At 49.0% G+C, this 24,514-nt stretch overlaps 2 protein-coding genes across 3 annotated transcripts in view; one reads left to right on the top strand and one right to left on the bottom strand.

Annotated features, from left to right (window-relative positions):
* The window catches only part of TSC2 (TSC complex subunit 2), a 31,201-nt gene extending 14,097 nt beyond the window's left edge, over positions 1–17,104 (top strand). For both annotated transcript variants that reach the window (XM_080617194.1, XM_080617193.1), the window contains exons 25-40: positions 13–107; positions 4,351–4,515; positions 5,154–5,306; positions 5,452–5,564; positions 6,295–6,510; positions 7,108–7,323; positions 10,805–10,965; positions 11,307–11,806; positions 12,605–12,680; positions 13,486–13,572; positions 13,808–13,994; positions 15,042–15,181; positions 15,388–15,466; positions 15,988–16,079; positions 16,347–16,445; positions 16,768–17,104. In XM_080617194.1, the coding sequence (XP_080473320.1) occupies positions 13–107; positions 4,351–4,515; positions 5,154–5,306; positions 5,452–5,564; positions 6,295–6,510; positions 7,108–7,323; positions 10,805–10,965; positions 11,307–11,806; positions 12,605–12,680; positions 13,486–13,572; positions 13,808–13,994; positions 15,042–15,181; positions 15,388–15,466; positions 15,988–16,079; positions 16,347–16,445; positions 16,768–16,935 (2,547 nt within the window). In that variant the 3' untranslated portion in view covers positions 16,936–17,104. The remainder of the gene's footprint in view (positions 1–12; positions 108–4,350; positions 4,516–5,153; positions 5,307–5,451; positions 5,565–6,294; positions 6,511–7,107; positions 7,324–10,804; positions 10,966–11,306; positions 11,807–12,604; positions 12,681–13,485; positions 13,573–13,807; positions 13,995–15,041; positions 15,182–15,387; positions 15,467–15,987; positions 16,080–16,346; positions 16,446–16,767) is intronic.
* A 5,351-nt stretch (positions 17,105–22,455) lies between these two features.
* Positions 22,456–24,514, bottom strand: part of PKD1 (polycystin 1, transient receptor potential channel interacting) — a gene marked incomplete at both ends in the record, with an annotated part of 84,506 nt that continues 82,447 nt past the window's right edge. The window contains 3 exons of the mRNA XM_080618752.1: positions 22,456–23,070; positions 23,444–23,758; positions 24,047–24,181. Coding sequence (XP_080474878.1) covers positions 22,456–23,070; positions 23,444–23,758; positions 24,047–24,181 — 1,065 coding nt within the window. The remainder of the gene's footprint in view (positions 23,071–23,443; positions 23,759–24,046; positions 24,182–24,514) is intronic.

Raw genomic sequence — 24,514 nt, 5'->3', positions numbered from 1 at the left:
CTCAATCGGCAGGGTTTGCGCTCGAATGTCCTCCTCTCCTTTGATGACACACCTGAGAAGGACAGTTTCAGGGCTCGCAGTACAAGCCTGAACGAGAGGCCAAAAAGGTAAATTATGTTTGACTCCAGAAGGGTCTTGTGTTCCCTGTTCTAGTCCTCACACCCTTCCCTGTGTTTTCTGAAGGAGGCTGGGTCTAGTTATCCAAAATCTGACTGCATTTAAGCAAGCAAAGTAAACCTCTTTAGGTCAGGGGGTTGGGAAAAGACCAACGTAGGTTGGTAAGAAGCTGGAATCAAACCAAGCTGACAGCCTGCGAGTCCATAAGAGGGCATTGCTGGCTGTTCTGTAAACCTTTGCAGGAAGGTGTAGGGCGTTTTGTTGTTAATTTTTGAAAACCAACAGTTCTTTCAGGTTGCTGTGTGTCAGTACAGTGCTACCAGAAGTAATAGAATACCTGTTCATAGTGCTAACTCCTTTTGATGGTTGATCTCTAATCACTACTTAGATGGTTGCCAGAGACATTATGATTAGCAGCCTGTGTAAATGGTTTTTCCAGTGCTGTGTTTTCCCATAGTGTTATCTGTCAAGTGTTTTGGGTGGCAGACGGCTGCCTTCTGTGTATCTGGATGTCCTGATCCCTCTTTTGAATCTCAAAGCCATTATGTCAGTTTGAAGCAAAGCTTCATATCTTCAGAAGTCAGAACATATCTTACCAGCAATCTTTCAAAGTAACATTTGCCAGGGTAGGAGAATATTACTTGGCAGGCATTCAGGGTTTCTCTAATGTCCTTTTTACCTGCAGGGCTTGCCTAAATTGGTTCACTTAACTTGCTTCAGTGTTAATGTGCATAAGCATACAGTGGCATTTGCACCCTGGGGAAAGTGCCTCTACTTTAACTGCAAGGCTCAAGGAGTATCTTGCAATGAAGAAACACCATCCCTGCCCTAATGCTATAGCTGTAAACCCTGTTTTGTGTTTCATCTCTCCCATCTCCTCCTCTTTCATTCAGAAGCTTGAAGGAGAAGCCTTTTGACACTTGTCTCTTAAATTAAAATTTCAACTAATCTTTTTTATTTTTCCTTTTTTTTCCCCCAAAACCTGTTAAATTTACCAGGTTGGAATACTACTGTATCTAAAGGCTTTTGCTAATGCTGCTGGATTACTTCCCACAGAAATCTCTGCTAAGGAGTGTGGGCTGTACTCAGGCAGCAACCTGAAATACCAGAACTGCTGATGCTACTGCCTCTGGGGCTGGCTGAGCTTGGATTCTGGCCAAGAGAGAGGAAATGGCTTGGAGCAGATATCTGTTTCCTTGCTTGTGAAGCTGCTGTGCTTGGCTTTCACTCCTTAAGCCCAAAGAATAAGTATTCCAGTGCCCTGGCTGAGGTGCTGGGTGTTGCGGGAGATCCAAGATCCAAACGATTCCCAATGATGTTGGTGCAGTGATTATGTCAGGGTATGAGCCTGTGCTCTCTGCAGTCGCATCTCCAGCTATGGCCAAAAGTGATCTCTCAGAGGTCATTGGAAAAACGAATAATTTCTGATCCCTCCAGGTGGCCACCTGAAAGGTAATAATTCACTGAAGGGAACAGCAAATAAATCATGTTGAGAAAGAGCCAGAAGGGTTAAATTAGTATCTGCATTTTATATATGGGGATGTGAACTTCTGAACCAGCTGTGAGATCCAAATTAGTACTCAGGCAGGCATGCATCTCAGCTGTGCTAATTAAAGTGCCTCTTAGGTGTTAATTGCTGTCATCTCCCACATGTGGTTGGCACCTGATGGTGTAAAGGCTTATCTTTCTGTTCCAGTTCAAAGTCAAGTGGGTTACTTGGAGCCACCTGAAGTAAGATAGCTTGTTGGACACAAAAGCATCCCACAGTCAGCAACAGCAAGAGGATTTTTGTCCTCTTGCCCTTTGATCTGTGCAGTATGAAAAGGATCAGTTGTGAATAGATGGGCTGAGTCTCCCCTCATGTTTGACTGGTCCTGGGTGTTGTGTGATTCAGGGTAGAAGCTCAGATTTGGGCCAGGCCTAACAGAGGTAGAAATGGCTGATATACTTCGATGTCTCCTTGTACTGGTAAAAGCATTTTAGGACCAGGTCTCTGGAAGTAATCTGGGTTTTAGCTGTGCTGAAGCGGTGAGTTGGGGCAACACAAGAGGTGGTTGAACTGCACGAAACTCAGACTTCACACATTGGTGCCAAATCAGCCTTCAGGTGCTCCTGCCTTTGTTTAACAGCGCAGTATTCCAACTGTCATTTCAATCAGTTTGGTTTTTGTTTTAACTTGTACTAATTTCATTTGTTTCGTAGCACATTTAAAATCTTGGTTTCAGAATTGTGGTTTGTCTTTTTAATGCTTTCAGCTCTGCTTGTTTGTACAATTTAATTTGTGTTTTCCTTTTTTTGGCATTTGTTTGATTTTCCATCACCCTCCGGGATCCCCCAATATTGACCCTGTGACCTGTGACTTTTCAACCTACATCCCTACAATGATTTCTTCCCTTCCTGTGACCTCTTTTGGGGCTTGGTGCTTCTCCACCTAGTAGTTTAAGACTAGCCAAAAATGCAAAGCAAGGCTTGAATAACTCTCCTCCAGTGAAAGAGCTGAAAGAATCCTCTGCAGTTGATGCCTTCCGATCCCGCAGCATCAGTGTGTCTGAACATGTGGTCCGCAGGTAGAGGCACTTTAAATGGGGAGAATCCAAGAGCATCTCAGCACTTGGAAATTTTACTGCAAGGGAGGGTGGCAGCAGGGTGGATTTGCATGTGGGATGCTTGCATGACTTTGGTATGCAATAAAAAACTGGCCTTAGCTACAGGCAAAGGTGTTGGTGTCATGGATATCCCATTGCTTCCCAATGCTGGCTAAGGGCTTGTTGCATCATACCCTATGCTCTATATGGTGACTTTGCCCTATTCTCTGATGCTTTAGCAAATGTCTCTCTTCAAAGTGAAGATGGTGAAGGGGGGAAAACCAAACCAACAAAACACCAAAGGAATAAGAAAGGAAAAAGGTTGCATTCTGTGCAAGTGAGAGTCCTGGTTAAGACTTCAGCCTCCTAAGCAGTGACTTGCGCCAGGAGAGGCTTTTGATGCTATGCAAAGTTACATCCAGGCCCTCCTCCCAGACTAGGAGTAGTTCTGGCCTCAGTTTAGGATTTGTTCTTTGAGGCAAAGGGAGCTGATGGAGGCGTGATGCCATGAAATGTACGCTCAGCCTGTACGAAGCAACTGCTTTCATGACTAAAGCAAACAAGTTTCGATTCCAGCCATTGATTTGTTCGCATGAAAGATGAAATAGTTTGTTCTAGTTTTGAAAACGTTTTCCTGGATCACTTCCCTTGAGTGTTCAACTGCTGCTGTAACACGTTGGTTTAAAATCTGAACCTGAAGGTTTGTGCCTTTGTCTCTAAGGATTGCTGTCAGTGGAACTTTGCTTTCTGTGGTTTATATTTGACTATAACTGCATGATGTTTGGGGGAAAGAACGGAGTTGTGAGTATGATTCTGGCACGTCATTCTCTGATATCCCCATTAATCTATTAGGTGTTTTCTTCTCTTGCATTTGTATGGAAGTGGTGACAACTGGAAGCCCATATAATTACCCTTACTGATGCCAAAGAAGTTGCCACGTCATAAAAAATTTGGCTGTACCTCAGCTAAGCTTGTATTATGATGGCATAAGGAGTTGTCTTTATGATATACTGCAGTTGTTATAATTGCCTTGCTAACTTGGCTGATCTGAAGGCAGAGCTGCTCTCTATTCCCCTGCCAATTTCCTGTTCAGAGTGCAATTTTTTTCTATTTCGAGTTAAATCAGGTTTTACATCGCTGTGGAATTTGGAGGAATAAGATCAATACATGAAAGGGGTGCAACAGAGAAAAAAGCAAACCACAGGATCATAAAGTGAAGTCTGGAGTGCCCTGATTGATGGCTCATGGGCAGCATTTTGCCTTGGGGAACTATGCAGGTCATGGGATGCTTGCCCTTACTGTAGAGTAGCGAACTCAAAGCATGGTGCTGCCTCTTACTATTTGCTTGGTGCACTTGCCCATGGGCCACCAACATCAGAGAGCACTGGCTTGGCCGAGTCAGCTGGTGGACATTGAAATGTTTCTCAGTCTCTCAAGCTAAAATACACTTTCTGCAATGACAATCTGTGAAGCACAACATGAGGCTGATGCAAAACTGTTTGTATGATGCTCTGGGTTTAAGGTCTGGCCACCTCTCTGATCTGGCACATGCATGTATCTCTGGTCGTTCTGCATCACGCTGTCTTTTTGGGTGACAGGGACAAGCATTTTGCAATGTGATCTGTCAGTAGGAAACATTCTCTTCTAGTCGGATTCAAACCTCCATCACCAGCTCAAGCCTGGGCTCTGCAGATGAAAACTCAATGGCTCAGGCTGATGACAACTTAAAGAATCTCCACCTGGAGCTCACGGAGACCTGTCTGGATATGATGGCTCGATACGTGTTTTCAAACTTCACTGCTGTGCCTAAGAGGTAGGGGCCAGTTTGGGACAATGAGAGAGATGGTTTTGGTTGAGGTTTATATTTCACTTTATTAGTGGAAAATCACTGTGACACATTGGATGTTCTGACAGGCCCAGGCTCCAAAGCTGTTACTCGCAGATAAAATCTGGCTTGGCTAAACATGAGGTTTGATGAGAGAAGTTCGTTAGAGCCAACCAGCCTTTGCCTCAGCCTTGAACTCTCCGGAAGGAGATGCCTTGAAGGCATGCTGTCTATGAGCAGTGCTTTGCTCCATCTCCGTGCTGCAGAATGAGTCTTTGCTGCAGACCTGAGTGTCATGCCAGCTGGCTTCAAAGGGAGGGCAAGGAATTTTCTTGATAGCCCTTCCCAGAAGGAGACACAGAGCTCAGACAAGGCTTGTTCCCTTCTGCTCTGTGATGTGTCCAGGACCGAACTGAACTGTTTTGTAAGGTGTGTCCTGTAGTACTACTCTCAATTGATATTAAATCCCTTATCCTGATGGATAACATGTATGTGGACCACCAGAGGATACACTGAAAATGCTGTATAAAGAAGGAAAGTAGGCAGCACCTCCTGCACAGTAACATGAAATAAGCCATTTGTGTAGGCTCTGTTCTCTGTTGTCTTCATTACCAGTGTGTTTCCAGGTCTCCTGTGGGTGAGTTTCTGTTGGCGGGAGGAAGGACGAAGACATGGCTGGTTGGTAACAAGCTGGTGACCATCACTACAAGCGTTGGAACGGGGACAAGGTCCCTGCTTGGCCTAGACTCTGGAGAGCTCCAAAGCAGCACAGAATCAGGGTAATTTTCACTCCCATTTCTAGATATTCCCACTTAACAAAATCTCTTAAAGCACTGGTTTTCCTCTGACCAGAAGAGAAATATCTTATTTGTCCAGCATGACTAATTCCTCTCTCAGTATCATCAATATCTTCTTTTTCCACAGCTCAGACCCTGTTTTGCAAGTGAGACAAACAAAAGAAGCTCCAGCAAAACTGGAATCGCAAGCTGGGCAGCAGGTTTGCAGAAGCTCTCGCAACAGAGTCCGATCCATGTCTGGTAAGTTCCTACCCTGGAGTCTTACTGCCATTTCTGGAGCTGTGTCATAGGCTTAAGTGTCCGAGTGCCTACTGAAGAGAGCTATGCCTAAACTAATTTGAGAGTCTGGACCTCTCTGGTATTTAATAGAGGGCAGGTAGCTCTGCTGTTGGCCTCAGGAGTGGTGCTGCTCCTCCTGCTTCCCTCTCCTTGCAGGAAAGCTTTGGGGGTGGGTTAAGTGGGGAACACTGGCAGTGAGAATCACCTATGTTTATCTGACCTCCTGGTTTAGAAGAAACACATAGGAGGTTAAGTTCTCTTGAGTTCCTGTTGTGGTTTAAACCCAGCTGGCAACTAAGAACCAGTTTATATGCTGAGCACAATGTCCTGCGATCTGAAATATCCCTATGTCCAGCCAGGGTCAGCTGTCCTGGCTGTGTCCCCTCCTGGCTTCTTGTGCCCCATACTTCTCACTGTCAGAGCATGAGAAGCTAAAAAGCCCTTGGCTTTAGGGTAAGCACTGCTCAGCAACAACTAAACCATCAATGTGTTATCAACATTGCTCTCATCCTGAACCCAAAGCACAGCACTCTACCAGCTCCTAAAATTAACTCTATCCAGCCAAAACCAGGACAGTTCCTAGTATTGTGCATGCAGCTCCTAGAATAGCTTTAAAGACTTACTACTAGTGAGTTATTCTTAGTGCTAACTCAGCGTGGCTCTCCCTTCTGTCTCGTGTCTGTCTCACCAGGTGGTCATGCCTTACGTGTTGGTGCCTTAGACAGCTCGGCCTCCCATTTTCCCAGTGGTTCGGCTTCCCAAGGGACACAGGGTGCTCCTGCATCTCGGTCAGAGAAAACTAATCCTGCTGCACAGACACCTCTGCAGAAAGAAAAAGCAAACCTGGCTGCGTATGTCCCACTGCTGACACAGGGCTGGGCAGAAATCCTGGTGCGCAGACCCACAGGTATCTTCACCTGAGTGTGGAGTGAGCTCCTGTGGCTCCAAACCAGAGCCTGAAGGAAAAGCCGTATTTAGTCGCAAACTGATCTCTTCACTGCTTCCTGCCTCTTGAAACTAATACAGCTGATACTTGATTCTTTGCAATCACTTCTTAGTGTTTTTAATCCACAAAAGACCTGTGAAAAGATTGAAGCAAAGACTTCAATTTGTATATTAAGTACTGTTACAGAAACAGAGCCGCATAATATCAGCCCTACTTTGCATTTCCCATTTTCACAGGGAATTGCCTGTATCAGATAAAAATTGGCTCATGAGGAAATAACTGGCCTGGTATCATGAATTAAAATACCTGAGTGTTTTGGATGTCTTTTGGGATGTCTGCTGTAGTAAAGAGGGTTTCTTGAAGGGCTCGAGGTGAAGTACAAAGCACTTACTGAAAATAGAGTATTAATGAAGTGGTTCTCCAAATGCAGGAGAACTGAGAACTTGGTCTGGTTTGGTTGTTACTTGCAAAATCCAGCACAATTAGTGCTTTCTTTGATGTGAGTTGTAAACTTCCTGGAGCTGGGAGTTAACGCTCTTCCCTGATTCTCTGTTACAGGTAACACTAGCTGGCTGATGAGTCTGGAGAACCCGCTCAGTCCCTTTTCTTCAGATATCAACAATATGCCCCTGCAAGAGCTCTCGAATGCGCTCATGGCTGCAGAGCGATTTAAAGAGCACCGAGAAACAGCTCTATATAAATCCCTCTCTGTCCCCTCCTCCAGCCTGGCCACTGGGACAACCAAACCATCGCTTCTCCAGCGCTCCAACACAGGTGAGAGATGTCAGGCCAGTAGCGTGCCCAGCATAGCTGTCACTACCCTCTTTAAAGTGTGTTGAAGTTACTGCAGGGCTTCAGAATAGTAAAGTTGGTAGCATGAGGAATAACACAGCACTGAGAAAGGGAATTTGTTCTTGTCCCAAGTTTTCAGTGAAAAAATTCCCTTCCTCTTTGCTTGTGATGTTCTATCAGAAAAGTAGCTCTCTTTCTTGAAGAAAGGCCTAATGGAGCTTCTTTGGAGGAGTAATGTATTTTATGCTGTTTCCCAAATGATAATGAACAAAGTCATGGACTTTTCCCCCTCTTCCACTTATTTGGGGCTGATCTGGGCATCCCATGTGTGGATGGATCTTCCCATGCAGCGTTTCCATTTCCATTTGTCTTCAGTATTGGAGTTTGAGGGGGCACTCAGAGCTCTAGGTCCCTGGGAGAACCTACAGCATGGGAGAGCAGAATGCAGATGTGTTGGCTGTGGATTTATTCACTTCTTTAAAGGAGCATTTAGCCTTAGGTGCAGTTGAATCACTTGATTTTCTTTTGATGGTTTTAACACAGTGGCCAGGGCTGTATTGACTTTGGTGCTAGTTCACTTCCAAAAGAGCTGTTAATGCTGAGGTTAGTGTTGACCCATAGCTGTGATTTTTAAAGCTGGATATAATCCCTGCCTCAGAGCTCTTATTAACATCTAACACTGAGGCTCTTGGCACTGATAGCACTATCAAAACCAAGCAGTGGTAACAGCAGACAAGGCTTTTTAGGGGAGGTGCCATCAATGGTGCATGTTGTTCTTCCTCTTTAGAGGTTAAAGCTATGGGAATTGTATCCATATTGTGGGTTTAAAAAGGATCCTTTGCTGGAAGTGTGTAGCTCAGGAAAAGCTCAGGCTGGTTTCCTGCGTGTGCTGGAGCATCACCAAGGAGTTTTCTGTTTCTAAAACTCCCCCAGATGCATTCTTCAAAGGGAGCAGCTCCCGTCTGCATTGTTTGAATGTGTTTATGCCTCCTTATTCATGTTGAGACCTTGTACCCTTAAAATATCCCTTCGGCATCTAGTGAGCTTATCCCAGCTTGTTCTTTCCTTTGTTTTTGTTTCTTCCTTTGTTTATTTTAAACTGGGCTCTTGGTTACATTTTAAACTCTGTGCTTTTTAATTTTTTACTTTTATTTTTTTGTTTCATATAGTCTCTCCTTCCTTTTGATGTAGCTGCTCACTTGATTTCCCTTTGCAGTGGCCTCTTTCTCTTCCATGTACCAGTCCAGTTGTCAAGGGAAGTTGCACAGGAGCATATCCTGGGCAGGTATATTTATATATCTTTAAGGAAACAAAAAAAAAAGTTAAAAAGTACTGCCATAGAAGAACACCTCTGATTCATAGCAAATGTATCCCTCATACTTCATCCTCCCCTTCCATGTCTCCTGTCTGTCCCCAGTCTCATTACTCTCAACAAATGGGATCTTGACTAGCATGAAGAAGTCCAAGCCAGATCCAACATTTGCAAGCGCAGATAATTTCTTAAAGCGACTTGAGCTGTAGCTGGGATGGGCTGGGAGTGGGAAATGAGCTGTCCAAATGTCACAGGAATTGAATTAACTTATTTTCAGCTTCACTTGATGATTGGCTTTTGTGTTCTGCTAAATGGAAAAGCTCCCACTTCTGAGAATAGCATAATGTGCTGCAGGACAAGCTGCCCTGAAATGAAGTCCCATGCTACTCAGCCCACAGGAATCCATCAGAATTGGACACAAGAAAAGATAAAAGGAGCTGATATACATATATATATGATATCCATATAAAGTTTGACATTATGATAGATGCTGGTTAAACGCTCTTTAAATAAAAAATAGCAATATATTTCAGGTGAAAACCTCCTAAATTCCTGCTTTTTGGAGGCTCTGTAGCAGTGTAAAATCTTTCTCCACTTCAGGAAAATTGATTTTGTAATTAAGTGAAGTGTGGAGATCAAATTGCAAACCCCATGAGCACAACACCTGCATTGCTTTGCTAATCTGCAGTGCTTTGTGAGTCTAATTAGAGGCTTGAAATGACTTTCTGCCGCCTTTCCTTCACTGGAAAATTCTCTGTAGAGCAGCAGGGTATTGTTAACTGCTGGTTGTTGCCATAGACCCTTAAAGCAACACAAAGATGCTGCAGTAAAATATTTTCCTGTACTTTTCCTCTCTGCTCCTATTATTCTCTTCCCACCTAAAGACTAATTAGTGAGGGCTCCCATCATTTCAAACCGCAGCAATTTGGCAGTGCTGGAGGAGCTGGGGAAGCTTGGAAACAGTGGGTATGTGCAGGTGTGTTCTGGCTTGGACAGCTAACCAGATCAGCACGCTGTTTGGGGGTTTCTTTTGTTGGTTTAGTTTGTTTTGTTTTCTTTAGAAGGTATGTGTGTGCAATGCTAACTCTTAATCGCTTCTTTGAAATAACTTTGGTCCTGCGAGCTGAAATCAATCCAGGAAAAGCTGCTTTAGTGACTTTTTTTTTTCCTGTTATTATTATTTTATTCTTTTAATTTTGCTGATTTTTTTTTTTTTTTTTTTTGTGTGTGCTAATTTTGGTTTTAATTTTACTTTGGAAAACAAATCTTGGCCTTTCAGATTGGTCTTCCAGTCCCTTGTGTGCGTAATGGGAAGCCTCCTGTTCTCCAGCCTTTTCCTCAGGACAAAAAAAGCAAGGCCAAGAGGAGCCTTTGGTCAGGCTCATCCCTGTGGTCAGGGTCACTGCCTGGAGTAGAGACAAGGATAATTGCTGTGCTAACCTCCTCCACCATAGGCAGGGCTTCCAAGGAGCTTTCTTGTCAGTGTGGTTTCATGAGCCGTTTGATCAGATGCCACATGCAGGTTTCCCAGTAGTGCTGCAGTGCATGTGTCACTCTTGCTTTCTTGTCCTTTCACATGTCCGGGGCTGAATTGGTTTGCTTCTATTGAGACATACTAGGAAAACTGCCCAGCTGCAAGTAAATAGCTCCTAGGAAAACCTTAAATCTCCTTCTGGTCCACTACATAGCACAGGAGCATTGCATTTCAATATGAGAAACACTTCATTTTTGCACACTTGCATAGAAGTGATGTCTTCATTGCCTTGATAATGATGAACTTTAATGCTAGTCTTGTACTTTCTTACATCTCTGTAGTTCCTGTCTGTCCTGATAACCAAGCATTGATGTACAAGGTCCCATTTCCTCATTCTGTCCCCTGCTTGTCCCATCAGTAACAATTGGAAGCAACAGCACTTATTTTGACCAAAGCAGATGCAGCCCTTTGCTGTGAGGTAATCGGTTATTCCATACAAAAGGGGAACCAGGAGCAAGTCTGACATGGCAAGAAATCAAAGCCCCAGAGCACTCATTCAATGTGGCCTTCCATTGAAATCCCTTAGGGAAAAGGCTGGTACTTCAGAGGAGAGGATGGGGGCCTGCTGGTCTGTGCCTCTCCACAGATTTCAGTTCTCCTGCCTTGTGTCTCCATAGAGTCAGCGGTGGTGCTGGAGGAGGGGAGCCCCTCAGAAATGGAGCTGAAGGAAACCGAGTCCCCAGCTGAGTCTCCGGAGAGTGAGGACATTGATACTTCATGTTCTGAGCAAGTCCTGAGTGAGGAAAGGTTTGGTAAACCCCAGGAGTCTTACAGCAGGGTAAGGAGAAAGAGGTTATCCTGTCCTGTCCTGTGTGACAGCCACATCTTTAGCCACACAGGAGAATTGTTTGTGCTCAGCAGGGTCGTTCTTGACACCTTCTGTAAGACATCACTATTGATACCAAAGTGCACATGCAGTTATGGTTGAGAGCTTGGGTGGTTTGTGAGGGACTGCATGCAGAGCAGCAGCAGCAGAGACCTGGTTTATGCAGGGCCCTCAACTGCAATGCCTTCTACTTGGCAGCTTTCTGCTCATCTCCCATTGGAAGTGTCAGGGGGTGCCCGAGCGTTCCTGTTGAGTATCAGGAAAACTGTTCATCTTTGTTCTCCCTCTTTAAGTCCTCCTCAACCTCCAGCCAAGAAGAAAAATCTCTGAAGTCCGAAGACCTGGTGGAGGGTGGAATTCCCATTGGGAGAGTCCTGCCCTCAGAGGACGGCCGCACGCTGGAGGAGCTTTCCTTCCAGCCATCCCAACCGCTCAGCAAGTCCAGTTCTTCCCCCGAGCTACAGACACTGCAGGAGGTCCTCAAAGATGCCAATGGCAGAGAAGTAATGAGGAGGCTGAGCACGGAAGTGAAATCAAAATCCCAGTCTGGGAACCTGGAAGGGGAAGGGCTGGGCAGTTGGCTGGGCAAGGGGGAGGACACCAGAGTGACAGGGTCGGGTGGGTTGGATGGCACCGGTCCTGTCACCTCACCTCCTCCATCTGGGCTCCGGCCCCGAGGATACACCATCTCTGACTCAGCCCCATCAAGGAGGGGGAAGAGAATCGAGAGAGATGCCTTCAAGAGCAGAACAGCAGCCTCCAATGCTGAGAAAGTACCTGGAATAAACCCAAGGTATGTGGAGGGGCTTATTTGAAGCTAGAAATGATGAACTCAGAGTTGCTGTGGCCATGGCTGGATTGGTTTGCAGTAGTCAGCTGGTTTGGGGGGATCTACAAAACAGTATCTGATTAAAAAGAAAGGTTAATTACTTGTTTTTTTGAGGAGCTAATACAGACACGTTGAGCCCACTACCACCAAGTTAACCTTGTGATTTAGGAAACAGGTCTCTTAAATGGTAAAAGAAATAGTTTCCTCATGTTCTTAATCTATCCAAATTTGGGGTCCAAATGGACATGTTGCTTGACTGCAGGTAACCTGGGGTTAATTTTGCTGTGAACAGGATGAATTACTGATCATGCAGTTCAAGAAATACAATGTGCAAAATACTAAGAAGAAGGAAAAGACAGGGTTATGTATAATAGTTGCTTTTTGAGCTTTAGTATTGGTAGTTGCCCTGAATTGCATTATGAGACAATGCATCTTGGTGAGGGCTGGAAAACGCAAATGTAGAATCATTTCTCTGCTGGTCTAGAAGCGTTCCTACTCCTCTGCTCTCGGCAGTGATTGCCTTTTGAATGGGAATCTGTGCAGCTGGCACTGTTTGACATAACCCTTGTTTCTTCTGACAGGGGTCTATTACAAACTGCAGGTAGTCCAGGCACCTACAGTGTTTCTGGAAGATGAGTAATACTCCATTAGCATTTTAATTGCTCCTCTTCTTCTTCTATACGTAACATTCTTACATACCACAGATCAAAATTGACTTAATTCTTATGGTAACAGGACTTTTTCTCCCTCTCTCTCCCTTAGCTTTGTGTTTTTACAGTTGTACCACTCCCCATTCTTTGGCGATGAAAACAACAAGCCCCTTTTGTTGCCAAATGAGGTAGGCAAGGATTTGCTCTTTATTCTTGTAGGTAATTTTTCTACCCTCATTACTTCTTTTGAACATAAATGACAGTAATGAACGTTGTTGGTTCCTACCAACAGGTAGGGGATTATCTGTACCCCAATCCTGGGGGCTCCTGCTTTATGGCTGTGGATTGAACTTGAATCCCAGCCAGAAGGCAGGGTGATTTGTGGGTATGGAGTGCAGGATGAAAACTGAACCTGAGGTAGTATTGGCAGAACATCACCAAACAAACCTGTCCGCCCTTTGTATACCTGGGGGTGGCCAAAAAGCTTTCTGTGGTCATATGAGTCATAAACTTCCTGGAGAGGCAGAGCTGGAATGGGGCTTCTGTGAACACCACAGGCCTCCGCTCACTTTAGGCTCGGGTGGTCAGGCAGGAGGGAGCCTGGGTGAGGTGAGGTGATGCCTTGTATTAAAAATGCTCCTCAGAGCAAGAGACATGATCATTTTTCATGATCATTTTCCATGCCTGGAGCTTCACTGAAGATGGGATGTAATTTGTCATGGCAAGTGCATCTAACCCGTGGAGTCTGCCCAGATTAATCTCATCTGAAGTGTAAAACCAAGCAAGCGTGGTGCCAGGTACTGTAGAGCATGGCTCTGTGCCTTGGACTGATGGTGCCCTGGCAGAACAGGGTAGAGCGGTGTTGATTAAGGAAGACACTGCTGATGGTCAGGAATCTGTGCTTTGTGCTGGCATTGTCTGGGGGGTTTTAGGGGAGAGCAGTGGGTGTGTGGAGACAAGTTTCTAATGATGTGACCTATGTTTGGATCTCAGACATTTGAAAGATCAGTGCAGCTCCTGGATCAAATCCCTTCTTACGACACACACAAGATTGCAGTGCTCTACGTGGGAGAAGGGCAGGTGAGTTGTGTGCAGATACATCAATCCTTTAATGGTTCCACCTCAGCAGAAAGCCAGGCACCACTGCTCCAGCTGAGGTTTGTCCTGCTCCTGCAGTAGCCTTGCTTTCCCTTAGTTTTATGCACTTAGATCGGTGCCTTCGTGAAGCCCTGTTAGGAAGACAATAACCCGATCACTCGTGCTGGTTGAGTGCTTTTAACATTCAATATGGGACTCCCATGTTCCTCTCTCCTAGAGCAACAATGAAATTGCCATTCTATCAAATGAACACGGATCCTATCGCTATACAGAATTCCTGACAGGGTTAGGGAAGCTCATTGAGCTCAAGGACTGTCAGCCAGACAAAATTTACCTTGGTGGCCTGGACGTGTGTGGGGAGGATGGACAGTTCACCTACTGTTGGCACGATGACATTATGCAAGGTAAGGTGGCTCCAGAAGTTGGAAGTGGAAGGATAGTCCGTCTCTTCTCATCTTAAAGCTGACCTGCCTTCTACAAGCTGGTCTCTTTCCAGGGATGTAGTAAAGATGACCTGAGGTTCTGATCTCCTCCCATTCTCTTTGGTATCTCTGCAAGCCATGTGTTAAGTTCTGGGAGAGGTGCATACCTACCTTATTTAAGAAAGAAACCAATTACACCACTTCTAAACTAAGGCTGACATGGTTTAGGGTAGAGGTTTGTAGAATAAGCTGCTCTTGAGCTGCTCTGAAGGCTGTTAACTGAGGGTGTGTGTACATGTGAACACTCTGCTAATGGTTTCTCTGAAGAACAGTATTGAAAGCAGGAAGGTTGTCATGGTCATTGCTAATTGAACTGCAGTGCGGGTGTCGTCCAGGACCCAGCAAGCTATGATCAACTTCCCAAGTTATTTCGTACAGCTCTGGGCATCCCAGTCACCAAACTTAGTGCGCTTCAGTGGTGCAGCTGCAGGTTACTCGCTGTGGCCCTGGTGCTCTGCAGGTCTCAATTACGGGAAGTCCTGGTTTAAGCTATGTAACTCCTCCTCCTCAAAGCAGATTCCACTCACTGTGCTACTGTGGTCCTGGAAAAGATACCCAGAAGCACTCCTGCAACCCCTGTTTTTCTATGATCAGATAGAAACCTACCCCAGCTTGATGAAAACTCTTCTTCCACTATGCATCAGACACATGCTGAAAGCCAGGTCCTTAATTCACTCCGAGCCTGTGCTAGAGAAGGCTGTACCTAAAACCTGGCAAGAGCAGAGCTTTCAGAGGCTGCCTTTTCCCTGGCCACTGTGGTCCGTGCTGCAGGCACCACTGGAGCAATCCAATGGGACAGGATCCAGGTATCACAAATGGGGACAAAGCAATCGAGGGAGCACAGCTTCTGTTGTTAATTGTTGTGGTGTGGTACTACTTTGTCTTCCAGACAAGTGCTGCATGTTGACCATTGCTGCCTGCAGCACTGCTTGCCAGGCCAGCCTAAGGATGTTTCTGTTCCCTCTTCAGCCATTTTCCACATTGCTACTCTGATGCCCACAAAGGATTTGGATAAATACCGCTGCGACAAGAAAAGGCACCTTGGGAATGATTTTGTTTCCATCGTTTACAATGATTCTGGAGAAGACTTTAAACTGGGAACAATAAAGGTACCACATTTTACTTGTTGATGTGTTACAAAGCAGGCACGTGGCTGCTTGTGAAACTTTCATCTTGTGTGTTACCTTAACACATAGTGTTGATCAGGAATGGAGTTATTTGCCTTGGTGGGTTCCCATGTGTGTTCATGGCACTCACAGGAATCACAGTGGCTGCCAGTGAAGTGTATGTGACTGTTTTATTGGTTTCTCCTCAGGGTCAGTTCAATTTTGTGCACGTTATCATCACGCCACTGGACTATGACTGTAACCTGGTGACTCTGCAGTGTCGGAAAGGTAGGAATCCCTCCAGCCTTTGTTCTCAGCCTTTCCTGTGTTGTTGAGGCAGTAACTGCCTTTGCTTTGCAGTGGGTTTCTGTTTCACAAGTGAAAACTTCCAGGAGAAACCAGTCTGTCTTGGATCTGTCCTGCTCATGCATCTTCCCACTGTACCACTCACTAGCTTTAAGCTTAAGGCAAAGTGCCAGCAGGAGTAGGGCAGGTCACTTCAGCCACTGCTTGGGAATACTGGAGGAGGTATGAGGTCGAGGTCCCTGTGGCTTTAGCCTCTGCTGTCCTTCCCAGGACTGCAGGACCTGATACATGGAAACAGCTCATGACTTCATGACAGTCAGTGCTGGTCAGTGATCTGCAGGGACATCTGCTTTCCTCTTACCAAAACAGTCGGAGCTGTGGAGCTTGATAGGGATTCTGTGATGCAGCCCCTCAGGTTTATATGATCTGTTTCATTACTGACAACCTTTGCCTTGTTCTTAACTGTCTGACAAGTTGTTCTTCCTTACCTTTTGAAAACAAAGACATGGAAGGTCTCGTGGACACGAGTGTTGCCAAGATCATCTCCGATAAGAACCTGCCGTTCGTGGCCCGTCAGATGGCCTTGCACGCCAACGTGAGTACCTTGAGGTCCCTGAGTCGTTCTGGCTTTCAGCTGGTGTCCTGGTCCATCACCGGCTTCCCAGGGAATGAGTAGGGCTGAAGCAAATAAGTACGTTTTCTGCTTCAGTTACTGCTGTCAACCTTTAGGTCGGAGTTGGCACATAAACAGCTCGAGCTGTGTTTCAGCTGCTGTCAAACTGTACTGAAACACTGTGCTCATTTTATTGTGGTGATGTTAATGTGCCTCTTCTCTTTCCCTGCTTGTCCTTTCCCTTCCCAGATGGCTTCCCAGGTTCATCACAGTCGATCCAACCCCACTGACACCTACCCATCCAAATGGATTGCAAGGCTCCGTCATATCAAGAGGCTGAGGCACCGCGTGAGTAAAGCTCTGTTCTCACTGGTCACAGCTGAGCTCTAGAGTCTTAGTACAACTAAGGCACATAAAACCAGCTCAACACTTGCTGAACAGGAGGAGGAGTATGTGGATGAAGGTTAGACTCCAGCTCTTGTGTCGGTGTAGGTTTGGCCTGGTGAGCTTTCAGCTTCCCTGCTAGCAAGGGATTTGAGAACCCTAATACCTGGAAACAGAGCTCAGCACCATACTAGGGATGGAGGGACAGGGTGTCCTGCCCTGCCCACATGGAGGATGCAGGAGTTTCAGAGAGGATGGAGCTCATCTGTTCTCCTTTGGCTTTCAGCTACGTGAGGAAACCCAGTACCAGACCCCCGGCCTCCCCCTACAGATGCATCCGTCTGCTCCCGCAAAGCCCCCTCCCCAGATCCCACAGGACCCTCCAGCCACCTACGAGACGGGGCAGAGGAAGCGGCTCATCTCCTCGGTGGACGACTTCACGGAGTTTGTGTAGATCCCAATGGGATCTGTTCTGGGATGGACGAGGCAGGAAGAGTTTTACCTGGACATGAAGGAGTGGGGTTTGGCCGGTGCAGCGTGGCTGTGCTGTTTGCATGTGGACTCGGCCTTGAACCCCACAGGAGAACGTTGTAGCCCCAACAGACGCTCCAGGAAAGGACCAACTCCTCGTGTTCGGGTTTGATTTGGTTTGAGCTATTTCAAGGCTTCCATCCCTGATGGGAACTTTGATGCAGAACCTGTCTTTGGGCTCCTTCCACACCAGTGGCTGTGGGAAGCAGGCAAGTATATTCTGCAGTTCATCCCACCATAGGGAAAGGTGCAGGAATGGTGGGAATTTTGATGACTTTATAGGGAATGAAATGTGAAGTACTGAAAACCCAGTCACTATTTTGAAGCACCCCAGAATCCCAGCTCCATCCCAGACCTCGCTGCCTCTCAGCACTTGAACTGTTCAGGCTCAGACTTGTTCTGCTGCCAGCTCTGGTAAGAGTTACTTGGGTTCTCAGTGACCTGCCAGACATGCTGCTTTAATCCCAAAGGATTTGTCTCCATTTTGAGAGATGCACAACAAACCCTCCCTCATTCACTAGAAATGGCTTTGGCACCAGGAGTAACACAAAGCAGGGAGGTGGACACCACTTGCCAGAGCAGAACAGCAGAGCACTGGGCCATGAATGACTGGGAATGAACAGGCTGACTGGGAATTACCTGTTATGAAGGGGCTGTTTTGGGAATCACTTGTGATAAAGGGGCTGACTGGCTTCTAGGTTCAGCTGCAGGACCTCCACTGCAGCAGTACTGGGGGTGACTCTTGCCCTTCTCTGTGTACCTGGTTAATCCCTTCTTGAATGACTGTTAACATGTCTTGGGGCATCATCTCTGCCTGAGTTTTGCCTGTTGCACTAACACACAGTGACAGTCTCTCCTCCCCAGCCCTCAGCTATTGAAGCAGGTCACAAGTGGTTCCTTTCAGCACACATGTACAGGAGGAATGGGATTATGTAGCTCATCTTGTGGTAAGATGGTCACCAGACACTACACTACCAAGCGGAAGAACCGTGTAAGCTGGTCTATACTGTGAGTACTTCATCTCCTGGGTTATGACTAGATGGGAAGCGTGGCTCTTTGGTAACAACCAACAGCAGCGCCCTTGAGATGGAGATGAAGACAAGTGCAATCTGCACATGGAACTGTGAAGTGACAGGCGAGGGGGACAAAGTGATGCTATGAGCTTGTGCAGGGCTGTTTGGGAACTCTAAGTGTATGTTGTGTTTTGAGTGTTTCTAAGTGGTAAAGGAAATAAAATATTCAGCCGGTCAGTGGGTTCTTGCTGGCCTGGGAAGAGTCAAATCGTGCTTCATAGTAATGGACATTCCTTCCTCCTTCCAGCATTCCATCTGTATTGTAATCACCAGCCAAGAGCTGGACACGGAGTGACACTGCCTGTGTTCCTCTCCTGGGGACAGTCCCTCTGGTTCAGCTTCAGGTAACCTCTTGCAGCTTGGGGCACCACAAAAGCAACCTGGAGAGGGGCTCTGGATAAGGGATGTAGGGACAGGACAAGGGGGAATGGCTTTAACCTGCCTTTGCTGAGCTCTCAGAGGTCGTGGTGAAGGGGCTGGCCAGAACAGAAGCACCGGAGCCGGGCTGTAGCAGTCATCTTTTATTGACCTTGTCATTCTGTAAGAAACATCCCCACAGTTACAGATACACTGGTTCTGGTTGCAGTGAAATGCTGAGCCCGCGCTAACAGTTGGCATAATGGTCACCATCCTTTGTTCTTTAAAGAAAGCACTTACATACATCCCTCCCTCTCCCTTTTAAACTAATGGGTGGGGGTTTATTTAAGCAGCTTGATACTGTTGCATCTTTGTGAGACTGAAGACAATAAATAAGAGACCATCTCATGGTGACTACAAACACAGACATACACATTCAGGAGTACTGCTTGGCCAGGGCTGCGTGAGGGGCTAAGGCTGGGACGAGGAGCTCTGCCTGCAGCCAAGTGTATGTGAACACGGTACTGTAGCTGGGGGATAACTGTGGTTGCCCAAAAGCTGTCAGTGGTGGCCCTCAGGGAGGAGGCGTTTGGCTTTGCAAGAACCAACCCTGGGTCCCAGAGCTGCTCTTTCAAGTGGAGGGAAGCAGGAGGGCAGGTGTCTGATCCCGTTTCTGCTCCTCTTTGATTAGAAGAAGCACTTGGTAAGTCAAGTCACACGCATCAAGTCACACTCACACACACGCAGAACAAGCTGGGTGAGAAACAGGCACTTGGGAACAAAACTCCTGACTCTCCACATCCCTGTTTCATCCTTTAGCTTTGTGCCGGCTGGTCCGAGCAGCTGGGGCCCTGCACCCGCTGCCTCTTGCCTCTGTCTCCTTCCCACTCTTCACTCCCATCAACAACCTCTTCTCCATGAGCACACTCGAGCCCTGGGGTGATGAGGGGCTGAGAACTGACCTGTTTGGCTTTCCAAGACCTGCTTGGTTCGTTTTACTCTTGGAACATTCCCACATGGCCCTCGGGGGTGGCTGGATCTATGCGTGTTGCTCCGCTGCAGCAGGACAGGGATGCAATGGGTACAGCAAGGACCAGAGCTAGAGGTTAAAGTTGCTCTTCTGGCGCAGTTGCAGATCTCCCACATAAGAGCCCAAAGGAGAGTAAAGAGCTGGTGGCCACCAGCAGCACGTTGCCTACAGCCCCTCTCCTTTTCCCATCTCTTGGCCACGCACATGCAGCAGTGATGGGAATGAACAATTTCATAAACTGCAACTACCCACAAAACCAAAAGCAACTAACTATTGTCCAGCACCTTCCTGTTAGATGCACAGTCAACGAGTCCCAAACCTTGGCTTTTAAGGATAGAACAGAATTCCCAAGTTTCACCCAGGGCCTGCCCCTGTCTCACCAAATAGGCTTTAGCTTTATGTACATCCTTCTGCGCCCCAGGGAGCTGGATGTGACTGCAGACACATGCCCAGTGCCATTATCAGAGCTGCAGAGCCACATCCGGGTGCCCTGGCACATCCCACTGCTGCCCCTTTTACTGCCTCCGGGGGTTTTGGACACGGCTTGCAGGCACCTGCACCAGCACTGGTGGCCAAAGAGAGTCATGGGCTCTCAATCAGGGCTGCTTGGGTAAGTAAAAGGAACCAAAACGTACAAAGCAAAGAGTGCTAAATCCTGGCTTGAAAACCAGTTTCCGCCACCAGAAGAGCTGTGGAGCAGATGGAGCTGCTGCTGCTCAGTACCCAAAGCTCCCTGAGCTGTGCTGGGCCCTGTCCCTGGCCTCATCCAGGCTCTGTGGACCTCATGCCTGGTTCTACCTGCGCCAGGCACCCACTGCCACCTCCCTGGAATCCTCCATCTCCTGCTGCTGAACCACAGGCACTGCCCTGTCATCTCCTCCTTTCCTTCCCATTACCAAACGTGGTTACTGGTATTTTCCTCCCCTCTGCACTCTACTTCCCTCTGTGCAATCTGCTCATGCAACAACCTCTCTGGTGACGAACCGCCATCCCACTTCACGTGATCTTCACGCTACACCACGCTGCTCCTGCCCACATCCTTCTGCAACCTTTCCACAGTCTGTCCTTCCATCAGCTGAGTTTTCCAAAGGTAACTTCCTTACACCACTCCCATGGTGTCCTCCTGCATCCTCCATCAGTCCGTAAGGGACATGGGGCCATATGGAAAGCTGGAATGAAAGCTTTAAAAGTACCTATCACAGCATGGCAGAAATGCCTGGAGCTGGATGGGGAGACTCCAGAGGTGATGTGGTGAGCAACGGAAGTTGACAAGACCCTGTCTCTGCCTGGAATGATCTCCCTGCCAGCGCCAGGATGCATCCAGGACCACCAGCATCCGGAACAAGACGCAGTCCGACCCAAGGCACATTCCCTGCTCTTGCTGCTGAACTCTTCCCTTCAACCCTTCCCCATTCCCAAAGCACGGAGCAGGCTCTGGGAACACCCTGACGTCCCCTCCCCTGCCACCAGCAAAGAGGCAGCCCCGGCGGGGAGGGGGAGCGAGCACACGCACCCCACGCACACCTTATATACACGGGACATTCCCAGGAAGAAGCACTTAATACATCCTTTAAATAACTCTGACACTAGGATCTGTCTCCTATCTACATGTTTCAAACGGGACCGATGCTATGAAAATATAGCAAACATACAAAAATATACACATTTGGAAACAACACAACCAACCCATATAAATTACTTACAATAGACACAAGGGGAGGCGGCGACGGCGAAGGGAACGCAGCCCCGGGGAGGCCTCGGCACCCCCATGCTGTGAGCAGGGGCTGCCCCATGGCACAGCCCAGCTGTAGCCCAGTGTCCCGGGGAGCTGCAGGACCCCAACTAAAGCTCCTTTAGGGCTTCGCCTGCCTCCCCAATGCCTTTGTGCTTGTGTCGGAGGGTGCCAGGAGGGCCCGGCCCGACGGGGGCTGCGTTCGCTTCCTCAGTCTCAGTTTAGGGTTTAAACAACCAAAAATACTGCTTTTGTGCTCTGTGAGCCCGCCCGGGGAGCTGCAAGTGGCGGTAGCCGAGGAAAGCCTTGTTTAAAGTGCTGGGCAGTACAAAGAACAAGTAAACCAAGTAACAGGTACAGGTACTTACGTCCATACATTCCTTGGGGTTAGAAAAGCCAAGCGGGGAGCAGGGGCCGGCGGGGGGGGAGCGCAGCGAAGCCAGCACCTTGGCAACCCCACACCCAGAGCAGCCCTGCGGGCTGAGCTGCTGCTCCGGATCCCTGCGGAGCCTTGGCCGGGCAGCAGGGCCGGAGCTCGCTGCGAGGTCGCTTCTTTAAATATTGGGGTTTTAAATACAAAGAACCAATTTCTGGAGGATAACGAGGAGCCAATACTGGACATTAACTGGGCTGGGGGTAGCTATCGTTGCTCTATCGCTGTTAATGCTTAAGAAAGAAAGAAAGATGGGTTAAATATCTTCTCGAAAGCTGCAGCTTTCCTCCACAGTGTGTCTGGTCGACAAACATCCAAGACTCAGTTCAAACCTTCAAGGCCTGGGGCTCCCCTTCTCCCCTCTTCCATCCGGCACAGCCAGCGGGGAAGGGAGGGGAGCTTTGTACCGGTCGCCCTGTGCCAGCCCCTATGGCAGCCACCACACCTGGGCTGCTTGCAGATGGGGCCATTCAACAGAGACACCGTGTTAATACTGCCCTTCCCTGACCGGGACTCGTGCTCTCAATGGACCCTGCACAGCCTTCCCATGGGCACGGCTCAGCCCTCACCCAGCCCCTGCTGCTGGGAGCCACCCGCAGGAGGTCAGTGCACTGCTGGGGACATCCAGCTCCATGGAGGCCGTGGCTGCGCAGCCCCGCTGCAGGCAGCAGCCCCATGCGCCCGGCAGGCCCAGCCGCCGCGGCCGGAGCATCAGCTCCCGAGGCCCCCGGGCTGCAGGGCAGGCACAGCCCGCCCTTGGCAAACCCTTCCCATGCTCTCCCATTGCTCCCTGCGCTGCCCAGCTCCCCCCCGCCCCGTTACTTGACAGTGGGGTGCACCCTGTTCTTGGCCCGGAGGGGCCGCTTCTTCTTCACCACCGGAGCCCCACCGCTGTAGGGTTTGCCTGGGGGCAGCCCAGAAGCTGCACTGATGCCTCTGCTGGCGCGCAGGAGCCGGCTGGGCACCGAGCCCTTGCTGCCCGGGGGGGTGGCAGCAGAGCAGGGAGACAAGGGAGCATCCCGCAGGAGCTGCAGGTCCGTGTCGGAGGAGAGCTCCGGGGAGGGCCCCCGCTCCGTGCTGCCCGCTCGGTACCTGCTCAGGGCGTCCTCCGAGGGCTGCGGGCTCTTCCCGCGGCAGCGGGAGCCCTGGAGCTGGTGCTCGATGCGGTACAGGTCCTCCGTCACCTGGTTGACGCGGTCGAACTGGGCGAGCAGCATCTCAAAGAGGGAAAGGAGGCGCTGGATGTCGGCGTCCACCTCCAGGCTGTCCCGGGTGCTCAGCACCAGGCTCAGCCCATCGAGCTGGCTGGAGGAGGTGGAGGCTCTGGAGCTGTCGGAGGCAGCGCTGGGAGTGGGGCCTCGGAAGGACTTGGAGTCGCTGGAGTCTCGGGATGGCAGCGGCTCCATCCCTTCGAACCTCACCTTGTGCCGGAACTGGAAGAGGATGAGGGAGCATTAATGTCGGGAGCATCAGCGGGAATGCTGTGCCAGGAACACTGCACCGTTGTACTATGTCCTATGTTGTACTACTCCAGAGCTGCTCCCACCCATTCCTGGTGGGCCAGACCCCAGATGAAAACACATGGAGCTGTGGGACTGAACTGGCAGCAATGCCCCTACAACGCCCATCACGAACCCAGCTCTTGGGCATCCAGGAATTTTGGCCACTCCAGCACTCAGCTGCCAAGGGAACCTGGCTGGGGGAGCAGTGGGAAATAGGCAGAGGCAAAGGAAGGTAAAGGATGGTGGATGCTGCTTCCCTGTGTCTGCAGCCTCGTGCCTGCTCCCAGGTCCCTTCAGCACTCACCTCCTTGGCTTTGCTGAAGCCCATCCACATCTTGAGCCTGCGCACGAAGAGCTCCACCATCTCGTAGTCCTGGGGCTCGAAGGCAGGGCGGTACAGCTCGAAGTGCATCTCCCGGTAGCTGTAGATGAGCACCACGGTGAAGAGCCTCAGCAGGATCCACGCCTCCAGCAGGATGTAGCTGGTGCAGAACAGGTAGCAGAGGCCCGAGGACTCGGGCAGGCAGGGCCGGAGGCTCACGCTGCCCCGCAGCATGGCCAACAGCAGCAGGAGGCTGCTGCCAACGCTGCGGAAGGACTCCGAGGAGGAGGAGAAAAGCTGCAAAGGGGACATTGGGGATGCAATGAGAAGGGATTGCTGGCAAAATGCTCCCCTGACCCCTAATACTCACGACCCCACCTTACACAGCATGAGCCCCAAAGAGTGACCCACAAATCGGCTGTGACAGGGACAGGCACAGACACAGCCCCTGGCCAAAGCCACCCACGGGGCATGGGAGCACCCAGAGGACCCATGGGCTTGCTGAGGACCGAGGGGCAGCACGACCCTGGGCACCCTTTGCTGACAGCCAGGCCCTGTGCAGGCCGAGGAGGGGTCGGTACTCACCAGGAAGCCGAGCTGAGCATAGGCCAGGATGAGGATGGTGAAGGCCAAGCCCGCAGCACCCAGCTCCTTGGCAGACTTCTGAAGGGTCTTCCCAAACACCGACCACTGCCGGACGAAGCGCAGCTGCTGGGCAGCCTAGGAGCAGGGGAGGGGATGGAATTACATGGGCCCAGCACAGGGGCTGCTCTGAGAGCCTGACAGCACAGGGAAGGGTCTTTCAGACCTTTACAAGCCTGAGACATAGAACTGGTGGCAGAGCAGAGGACACCCTCGCGATGGGCTCCCTGCAGACTCATCCCATCAGCCACATTAGGCTGAATTCCCCAAGAGAACTGAGGGCCCAGAGGCTTCAGCAACCCAAAGTGCTACAGCAGAGATGCACGTGGCATCAGCGCCCACTTCTGCCCTGCAGCACGGTCTGGAGGTGGCAGCAGCCCCATTGCCTGGCACAGCAGGACCAGTGTCTTG

The sequence above is a fragment of the Psittacula echo genome (assembly GCF_963264785.1).
Source record: "Psittacula echo genome assembly, chromosome: 5".
Classification (NCBI taxonomy): domain Eukaryota; kingdom Metazoa; phylum Chordata; class Aves; order Psittaciformes; family Psittacidae; genus Psittacula; species Psittacula echo.
The sequence above is the reverse complement of the archived record's forward strand: the minus strand, read 5'-3'. Positions and strand labels throughout refer to the sequence as shown.